Raw genomic sequence first — 10,878 nt, 5'->3', positions numbered from 1 at the left:
GACATCATTGTTTCATGTGCATTGGCTTTTGTCTTGCTTCGGTTGGAGCCTTTTCTTTTTCTTATATAAGCCGATCACGTTCAGCTACCTCATGTTTCCTAACAGTGCTATTTCTGTGTTTCTCCTCATTCACATGTGATGTTTTGAACTCTCCCTTTTCTCTTAAAGGGTTCCTATGTATGAGTCTTTACCACGCGATCGAGAAACCTCTTTCCCTGCGTCAATGGACTGTTTGTATTAGTCATTGGATCGTTTTAGGAGAATGTGTGCAGTGGGTGTAAAACGTGCATTATTTGTTGTATTTTTGCTCTCACTAAGAATCGCTTTCGCAGCTATTTGAGGCGGTAAGTGCCTGTGCATTTAGCAGGAGGACGAAGCTAAATGGAGTGCCAGGTTCTCTAGGGGGCTTTAGGTAAAAGCTTTAGCATCAGATGCAGGTGGGTAAGCTCTAAGTGCATCTATACCTCCTTCAGTACCTGACCAAGTCTGTCAGAATCCACTCAGAGACAGATTGATCCTGTTGGTTACATAAGGCGGTCCAAAACCCAATATGAACATCCTCTCAGGCAGGCTCCCACCCGCTCTCACCACTAATGCATTACTTTCAGTCATTACAGTAGAGAAAGTTGTTCATTACATGTTTGAAAATGTGTAGCCACATGACTGTCTACAGACAGACTCAGTCTCTTTCTTGATTTCCCAGATGCCACTAATTACATGGGTCTGATAAGTCTGACCGGGGAGTCTCAGAAGTCCCAATATCCTCCACAATATTGATTTAACATTCAGCACTAGTAAATCAAAGGCTGGCTCAATGCGCACGGGTGGCCCAAGATGCTTATTGTACGTTTTGAAGGGACAATGATTTACCTCAAGAAGCAAATTGGGAGAGGGGATCGATGAAGAGGTAATGAGTATTGCGAATAATGAGAAGCCGTGTATGTGGCTCAGCAGCTGTTGCTGTATCATCACAGAAGAGGGAAATCATGTTCATTGCAGCACATTATCTCCTGTTGCAGTTATAGACGTGGAGAAGAGACACGATGACAGACAGGCTGTCATGAACCATTATACATGAATGATACCTCTTCTGGGGCTTGTTTAATAATCCATAAGCAATAATTGGAATGAATGTGGTCATCGCCATATCCATTATTATGGAAAAAAATGTGCTCCCTTTACTCTGGTTATGAAATAACTAAATAATGACCACCCTACTGTATTGTAAATAATAGTTTTTTGAAGGGGAATAGAAAGGTGTTTACCCCACACTGTCCCAGAAACCATATTACTGGTCAAATTTCCACATTCTAAACTGGAAGACTAGGTATCAGAGATGGATCCTTCATTAGCTACATTTACCTTTTGTTTCAATCTCCAGTGTTATGTCTTGGGGTATGATGAGGAATACAGTGGACCGTACAGAAGTGAGAGAAGGCAATCAATATATCACTCTGGCTAAATGTATCACCTCTTACAGGACACACACTTCTGTGTCTCCAATCATCCATTTATCTCCCAGTGATTGGCTTTAGTTTTTCCCGATTTATCTTGATTCATGGTAAGACTTTGGGGCGGCATCTCCTTCCACAAAGGCTTGATTGAATGCTGATTTAAGTGACAATGGAATAGCCATGCTAAAACATATCAATTTATTCAGGAGAAAACCCTTATTCTGTCTAATTATGGTGTGTGTGTGTGTACCTACAGTGCCTTCGGAAAGTATTCAGACCCCTTGACTTTTTACAAATTTTGCTACGTTACAGCCTAATTATAAAAAATTATTAAATAAAAAAATATCCTCAGCAATCTACACACAATACCCCATAATGACAAAATTACTTTTTTTTAAAGAAATGTTTGCAAATGTATTTAAAAAAAAAAAGTTAAATACCTTATTACCTTAAGTATTCAGACCCTTTAATATGAGACTCGAAATTGAGCTCAGGTGCCTCCTGTTTCCATTGATCATCCTTGAGATGTTTTTACAACTTGATTTGAAGTCCACCTGTGGTAAATTCATTTGATTCGACATGATTCGGAAAGGTACACACGTATCTACAGTTGAAGTCGGAAGTTTACCAAATACATTTAAACTCAGTTTTTCACAATTCCTGGCATTTAATCCTAGTAAAAAATCCCTGTCTTAGGTCAGTTAGGATCACCACTTTATTTTAAGAATGTGAAATGTCAGAATAATAGTAGAGAGTGATTTATTTGAGCTTTTATTTCTTTCATCACATTCCCAGTGGGTCATCATTTTCCCTCCCTCATGATGCCATCTATTTTGTGAAGTACACCAATCCCTCCTGCAGCAAAGCACCCCCACAACATGATGCTGCCACATCTTCGGCTTGCAAGCCCCCCATTTCCTCCAAACATAACGATGGTCATTATGGCCAAACAGTTGTATTTTTGTTTCATCAGACCAGAGGACATTTCTCCGAAATGTACGATCTTTGTCCCCATGTGCAGTTGCAAACCGTAGTCAGGCTTTTTTATGGTGGTTTTGGACAAGTGGCTTCTTCCTTGCTGAGCGGCCTTTCAGGTTATGCTGATACAGGACTCGTTTTACTGTGGATATAGATACTTTTGTACCTGTTTCCTCTAGCATCTTCACAAGGTCCTTTGCTGTTGTTCTGGGATAGATTTGCACTTTTCACACCAACGTACGTTCATCTCTAGGAGACAGAACGCGTCTCCTTCCTGAGCAGTATGACGGCCTCGTGGTCCCATGGTGTTTATGTGGAGGTCTACAATTTTTTTGTCTGAGGTCTTGGCTTATTTCTTTTGATTTTCCCATGATGTCAAGCAAAGAGGCACTGAGTTTGAAGGTAGGCCTTGAAATACATCCACAGGTACACCTCCAATTGACTCAAATGATGTCAATTAGCCTAACAGAAGTTTCTAAAGCCATGACATAATTTTCAGGAATTTTCTAAGCTGTTTCAGGAATTTTCTAATCTGTGTTGAGGCACAGATCTGGGGAAGGGTACCAAAACAATGTCTGAAGCATTGAAGTTCCCCAAGAACACAGTGGCCTCCATTCTTACATGGAAGAAGTTTGGAACCACCAAGACCCTTATTAGAGCTGGTCGCCCGGCCAAACTGAACAATCAGGAGAGAAGGGCCTTGGTCAGGGAGGTGACCAAGAACCCGATGGTCACTCTGACAGGGCTCTAGAGTTCCTCTGTGGAGATGGGAGAACCTTCCAGAAGGATAACCTTCCAGAACGATAACCATCTCTGCAGCACCCCACCAATCAGGCCCTTATGGTAGAGTTGCCAGGCGGAAGCCACTTTTCAGTAAATGGCACATGACAGCCTGCTTGGAGTTTGCCAAAAGTCACCCGAAGACTCTCAGACCATCAGAAACAAGGTTTTCTGGTCTGATGAAACCGAGATTGAACTCTTTGACCTGAATGCCAAGCATCATGTCTGGAGGAAACCTGGCACTATCCCTATGGTGAAGCATGGTGGTGGCAACATCATGCTGTGGGGATGTTTTTCAGGGGCAGGGACTGGGAAACTAGTCAGGATTGAGGCAAAGATGAACGGAGCAAAAGTACAGAGAGATCCTTGATGTAAACCTGCTCCAGAGCGCTCAGAACCTCAGATTGGGGCGAAGTTTCACCTTCCAACAGTACAGCGACCCTAAGCACACAGCCAAGACAATGCAGGAGTGGCTTCGGGACAAGTCTCTGAATGTCCTTGAGTGGCCCAGCCAGAGCCCGGACATGAACCTGATCTAACATCTCTGGAGAGACCTGAAAATAGTTGTGCAGCTACGCTCCCCATCCAACCTGACAGAGCTTGAGAGGATCTGCAGAGAAGAATGGGAGAAACTCCCCTAACACAGGTGTGCCAAGCTTGTAGCGTCATACCAAAGAAGACTCAAGGCTGTAATCATTGCCAAATGTGCTTTAAGAAAGTACTGAATAAAGGGTCTGAATACTTATGTAAATGTGATATTTATTTTTATTACATTGGCAAAAAAATAATAATAATCTTAACCTGGTTTTGCTTTGTCATTATGGGGTATTGTGTGTAGATTGACTAAATTGTTTTTTTCCCTTATCAATTTTAGAATAAGGCTGTAATGTAACAAAATGTGGAAAAACTCAAGGGGTCTGAATACTTTCTGAATGCGCTGTGTATGTACTTACATAAGTTACATGTAAATATATATGTAATTGTATGGATAGATGAATGCATTAATGGGTGTACGAAGCTACAGTATCATGACTGGATACTTACATTTTAAGCTTTAGAAAATCCAAAAGGCATTGTTTGAAACAAAATAATTTTGTTTATTTGGCATTCCTTTGGTAAACATTTATGATCTTACCCGTTGAGCAATATTCACACCAATTTTCAAGTAACAGTACATATTCATTTATTTATTTCTGAATGCATAAAATCTAAAGTTCTCTCTTCTTTCTCATCTTTCATGTGTACAAATCTGATGTGGCACAAACCATCCCACTAATCAACATTCACAATAAGTGTTTACGTCCTCTCTCCACTGGTGCTAAGGTGCCACCTATTGACCGAAAGTAGAAATGCATTGAGATAGAACATTAAAAAAAATATGCTCATTTAATGGATATACCCTATAGATCTGATTGGTACAGAAGGTATTGCTTCAGTTCTTTGGGGATCTGAAGACCATGGATTGAACTAAGTCTGGCCTTTCCCAAAACCTTCCTGATGGACAGCCGGCACTGCTGCATCAGACGAGACACTCCTGGTCAGCCATCAGAGGAGAAACAGCCATCATTTAGATAACATGAAGATGTTCTCAGGGTTTGATATTGTTAATAACACAAGCACAATGTAAATACTATGCAAATCTATTAATAAATCATGCAAGAACCAAGAATCCTTTCACAAACACATCCATGATGGATTTAAACTCAATGTATACAACAGCAGTTCAAAGCACCACAGAATCTTCTGTCCAAAATCTTGTGTATCAGATAGAGCCATTACGGGTCTAGCTACCTCCTCTGTGGCCCAGTAGTTTCTCAACGGGGCTGTTGGGAGGGGCCAGGTCCAGGGGCTGCTTGCCCTGTGTGTCTCTGCAGTTGCAGTCAGCCCCGTGCTCCAGGAGAACAGACACCAGCTCAGGGTTGGACAGGCGGGCTGCCGCGTGCAGAGGAGAGTCCCCATCCTTACTCCTGTTCACACTAGCACCTGACAGAGAGCAGATATTGTGTGTAAATGTGTGGATTTTGTATGTAGCCTACAGTAAATGTCAAATGAGAGTATCATATACTGCAGGCCAAGTGTAAACTGTAAATAACTCTTATTATAATATTTGAGCACCTTGTGATAGAAGCACACTGGTCAATGTCTAGTCCAGATTCTATCTATACATCCTTTCTGCGTAATAACAACAAACTAAAGAGAATCCATTTTCATACCAAGCTGAAGCAGTTTCCTCACGGTACTCAGATGCTGATTTGTGCAGGCAATGTAGAGTGGCGAGCCTGATTGGTCAGTGTGCTGATCTACATCTGCCCCGTGATGAACCAGAGACTCAATGCACTCTGGGTGACCTGGACATAGATATATTCAGGGAATAAAGAACAGTGTGTGGGATCTACTTTGAAAAACTGCTTACTGTATCTAAAGCTGGGGAATGATACACTTTATCATAAAAAATATTAAATCTGACAATGGTTTAACAAAGTGCTATAGCTCCTAGGTATTACAAAAAAATAAATAACTGCAACAACAAAAAATGGAGTTCATGGTGCTCTTTTTTATTTGATAAAAGCTGACGATAAAAGCTAAGAATGTGACCCCTGACCTTTGGCTGCGGCCTCGTGGATGGGGGAGGCTGAGAGGCTGGATCCCTGGGGTGAGGCTCCGTGCTGGAGGAGCAGGGTCACACAGGCTGTGTGGCCCCGGGCACAGGCCTCCGACAGAGGGGTGGTCTTCTCCAACATGGGGACATTCACCTGGTACCGCAGACAACAACATATATCTTGACAGATACCTACCATCCTATACAAACCAACATAACTGCTGGTGATAGCCTGCTGAGAAGGTTAACACTCCACTTGTTGTCACATTCCAAGCATATTAGTGTGTCTGGGATTGGTAGTTGCACACCTATATGGAGATATATAAAGTGTTGGTGCCATGTTTCATGAGCTGAAATAAAAGATCCCAGAAATGTTATATATACGCACAAAAAGCTTATTTATATGTGCACACATTTGTTAACATCCCTGTTAGTGAACATTTCTCCTTTCCCAAGATAATCAATCCACTTGACAGGTGTGGCATATCAAGAAGCTGATTAAACAGTGTGATCATTACACAGGTGCGCTTTGTGCTGGGGTCAATAAAAGGCCACTCTAAAATGTGCAGTTTTGTCACACTGCCACAGTTGTCTGAAGTATTGAGAGAGAGTGCAATTGGCATGCTGACTGCAGGAATGTCCAGCAAAGGTCAAACCGGCCTCAACCTCAGACCACGTGTAACCACGCCAGCCCAGGACCTCCACATCCGGCTTCTTCACCTATGGGATCGTCTGAGACCAGCCACCTGGACAGCTGATGAAACTGTGGGTTTGCACAACCAAATCATTTCTGCACAAACTGTCAGAAAGTCTCAGGGAAGCTCATCAAGTGCTGACTGCAGTTTGGCATTGTAAACAACTTCAGTGGGCAAATGCTCATCTTGGATGGCCACTGGCATGCTGGAGAAGTGTGCTCTTCACGGATTAATCCCTGTTACAACTGTAATTGGCAGATGGCAGGGCATCGTGTGGGCGAGCGGTTTGTTGATGTCAACATTGTAAACAGAGTACCCCATAGTGACAGTGGGGTAATGGTATGGGCAGGTTATAAGCTATGGATAATGAACACAATTGCATTTTATCGATGGCAATTTGAATGCACAGAGATACCATGACGAGATCCTGAGGCCCATTGTCGTGCCATTCATCCGCCGCCATCACCTCATGTTTCAGCATGATCATGCACAACCCCATGTCGCAAGGATCTATACAGAATTCCTGGAAGTTGAAAATATCCCAGTTCTTCCATGGCCTGCATACTCACCAGACATGTCACCCCTTGAGCATGTTTGAGATGCTCTGGATAGATGTGTATGTCAGCGTGTTCCAGTTCCCGCTAATATCCAGCAACTTCACACAGCAACTGAAGAGGAGTGGGACAACATTCCACAGGCCACAATCATCAGCCTGATCAACTCTATGCGAAGGAGATATGTCGCGCTGCATGAGGCAAATGGTGGTCACACCAGATACTGACTGGTTTTGTGATTCACGCCCCTACTTTCTTTAAGGTATCTGACCAACAGATGCATATCTGTATTCCCAGTCATGTGAAATCCATAGATTAGGGCCTAATTGATTTATTTCAATTGACTGATTTCCTTATATGAACTGTAACTCTGAAAAATATTTTTTTAAATTGCATGTTGCGTTTATATTTTTGTTCAGTGTATATATTTTTTACCTTTATTTAACTATGCAAGTCAGTTAAGAACAACTTCTTATTTACAATGACGGCCTACCAAGAGCAACAACACGGTAGCAACACAACATGGTAGCAGAACAAATATGGTACAAACATTGTTAGGCACAAGACAACAACACGAAGGGCAAAAAGGGTAGAGACAACAATACATCGCGTGAAGCAGCCACAAGCCACAATGTTGAAATGGCGATAAAACTGTCCAGTTTGAGTGGTTTTTGCAGCTTGTTCCAGTCGCTAGCTGCAGCGAGCTGAAAAAGGAGCAACCCAGGCATGTGTGTGCTTTGGGGACCTTTAGCAGAATGTGACTGGTAGAACCGGTGTTGTATGTGGAAGATGAGGGTTGAATGCAGGTATCTCAGATGGGGGGAGTGAGGCTTAAGAGGGTTTTATAAATAAGCATCAACCAGTGGGTCTTGCGACGGGTATACAGAGATGGCCAGTTTACAGAGGAGTATAGAGTGCAGTGATGTGTCCTATAAGGAGCGTTGGTGGCAAATTTGATAGCCGAATGGTAAAGAACATCTAGCCGCTCGACAGCAACCTTACCTGCCGATCTATAAATTGCGTCTCCATAATCTAACATGGGTAGGATGGTAATCTGAATCAGGGTTAGTTTCGCAGCTGTGGTGAAAGAGGTGCGATTACGATAGAGGAAACCAAGTCTAGATTTAACCGTGGCTTGCAGCTTGGATATGTGCTGAGAGGACAGTGTACTGTCAAGCCATACTCCCAAGGACTTGTATGAGGTGACTACTGGGGAGGTGCCAGCTGAGTATAGGACTGTATCATCTGGATATAAATGGTTGAGAGAGCTTCCTACTGCCTGAGCTATATTGTTGATATTCCGTTTTCGCTCAGTGCTTTTTAAAAATGAAAATGGAGACTATTCAACAGTTAAATAAATTGTTACACTCCAATTCAGTAGCTATTGAAACATGTGACTTTACACTCACTCAGTGTACAGTTGGGGTATTTTTGTCTACAGATTTGTGCTAGTAATGTTAAAGTGACAAGGAATGAGTGAGGTTAATCGCCTAATAATTCCACAGACACATTTATAACCCATATTCAGAGGGGTCTGCCTGTATTTGGCCTGTGCTTGTTCTACATTGAAATTTAATCATAATCATGTAAATAATGTATACAGCTTTGTGCTGTGAGTCTTAAAATCAGCCAAATTCGGAAATGGTGCAGATTAGAGTGAAATTCCTTACTCACATTTGCCCCATTTTCTATCAGTAACCGGGCACAGTCAGTGTGTCCCTGCAGACATGCTCCATGAAGGGGAGAGACTCTGTCTAGAGTGGCCAGGTTGACACACGTTCCCTGTGAAGAGGGTTGAAAAATGACACACACATATACAACCAATCCTATTCCCTCTGCCAACAATAGACAGACATTTCTCCATATTGAAATTGCTTTGAATGTTCAGTGTGCTAAGCTGTCCCTTGAATAATGCTGTGCTTAAGTGATGCATTCCATCTACAGCCCCATTCCGCAGACTGAGTAGTAAGGCTATTGTTACTTTATAAACAGAAATAACAAATAGCAGTTACACTAAAGCCTGCAGGCATGAGCGTGCATAATAAGGACCCACAGGGCACACACTGGTTGAATCGACATTGTTTCCATGTCATTTCAATAAAATGACATTGAACCAATGTGGAATAAATGTTGAATTGACGTCTGTGCCCTGTGGGTCTGGGTGTGCCTTCCTTACCTGAGCTATTAGGTTTCTCAGTGTGAGAACACGTCCATTGTAGGCTGCATCATGAATGGGGGACCAATCTGACTCAATATCTTATAAGTGAAGAACAACAATTACATTTACATTTTAGTCATTTAGCAGACGCTCTTATCCAGAGCGACTTACAGTAGTGAATGCATACATTTCATACATTTTTTTGTACTGGCCCCCCGACCATAGGATCATTCCCAGATACAAACATTCATTGGCCAAAGCATAGATATAGACAAGTGGAAACTTTTAGTGCATCTCACCAAGCAGTCTACTCACCACTCATCAAAGGGTTGGAGAGAAAAACAACGGATCCAGTCTGGGTAGCATTGTTCCTCGGGTTGTCACTGCTGTGTCCTGTAGCCGGTCTCATTGTTGACCTATAGAGTTCCCCAAATCAGACGGCAGTCTAGTAGTCTGTCTTGCATCATTGGTTTTGTAACATCAGCAACTGGACTTTGACCTGTCGCTGGTGTCAACACTTATCTGTACCGTCTGTTCCTGAACTGTTTTTGGATGATTTCGACATCACATCCCAACTTAAAGCCTGTGATGTCATTTCCCCTCAGCTTCAGTCTGCCCTGCAGGAAGTGGTTTTGAATGCATTGCTGGGCTTGTTTTTACAGTGCATATCGTGTTCATTAGACCCAATTGTGGGCAGAGAGAGTGAGTAGAATCCTGTTGAGCAGATCTGTAACTTGACACTGTCATCACAGACAGTTCACACCCATCACCTCCAGCTAAAGAGGGAGGGTTAGAGGGAAGGAGGAGGCTTGAGTAAGAAAGATAGAGGGGGGGGGGGGGCTGGAAAGATACATAGGAGATGTGCAGGTACACACTTGTTTTTGTAGTTTGGGTAATGTGTCAACATCCTGACTGACACTTTTCCCTTGGATACAAACTGTAAAGCCATGCTTTAAGTGGAGGACTTTTCCATGCCTGGTTATTCATCAGCTGTAGTCAGAGTTTACATGCAAGTTTCCAAATATCCAATCAATTTTTGGAAAGAAATTCAGTTCAAAAAGCTGGCTGGATAGGCTTATAAATACCTAAACTTTACAAGGAGAAATTCCAGGCTCACAGAGTTATTTGCCAGAAACCAATTTATGCTCCCTACTTTTTCCATTTGGAGGATAAGCTGTTGTTTTACAGAGGAAACACGCCAGAAAGACTTACTTACTTACTTACTGCATTGTCTGGCATAGATAAACTAGCATCCGGTTCGCCATGAGAATAAACTAATTATCCACATAAGTTAGTTGATTTTTAAATACCCCAGAATTGCTACCCCACATTAACATTATCGAGGCAAACATTTGACAGTGAGAAAACACGGCAAGGCACTCCTTAGCATGCACATTTTGTGACATACATTCTTCATGGATGCAACGTGATTCTCCAATGAAAACATTCTCTACGTAAGTTATTTTATCCACCACCAGATGTCAGTAGCAGATAGGTTTGTTCATTGAGAGAGAAGGAAAGAGAAGAGAGAGAAATTCAAAAAATTCTAAATCATAATAGCCTACAATTCACTATCATGTTGATATAATCCCTGCCACTGTAAACCTAAAACACACGTTACTTTGTGCCTTGTCAGAGAAGGTGCATGGATTAGAATACC

At 42.2% G+C, this 10,878-nt stretch overlaps 1 protein-coding gene across 1 annotated transcript; it reads right to left on the bottom strand.

Annotated features, from left to right (window-relative positions):
* Positions 1–4,288: 4,288 nt before the first annotated feature.
* On the bottom strand, positions 4,289–9,915 carry LOC106582097 (ankyrin repeat and SOCS box protein 9). The gene is made up of 7 exons (XM_014164840.2): positions 9,534–9,915; positions 9,237–9,316; positions 8,735–8,842; positions 5,815–5,965; positions 5,426–5,560; positions 5,004–5,195; positions 4,289–4,746 (listed from the first exon to the last, which is right to left on the bottom strand). The coding sequence occupies exons 1-7, from the start codon at positions 9,625–9,627 to the stop codon at positions 4,613–4,615; spliced, it is 894 nt and encodes a 297-aa protein (XP_014020315.1). The 5' UTR covers positions 9,628–9,915; the 3' UTR covers positions 4,289–4,612.
* Positions 9,916–10,878: the final 963 nt, after the last annotated feature.

The sequence above is a fragment of the Salmo salar genome, chromosome ssa21 (genome assembly GCF_905237065.1).
Source record: "Salmo salar chromosome ssa21, Ssal_v3.1, whole genome shotgun sequence".
NCBI classification, from domain to species: domain Eukaryota; kingdom Metazoa; phylum Chordata; class Actinopteri; order Salmoniformes; family Salmonidae; genus Salmo; species Salmo salar.
This window is presented reverse-complemented; position numbering and strand designations above follow the sequence as displayed.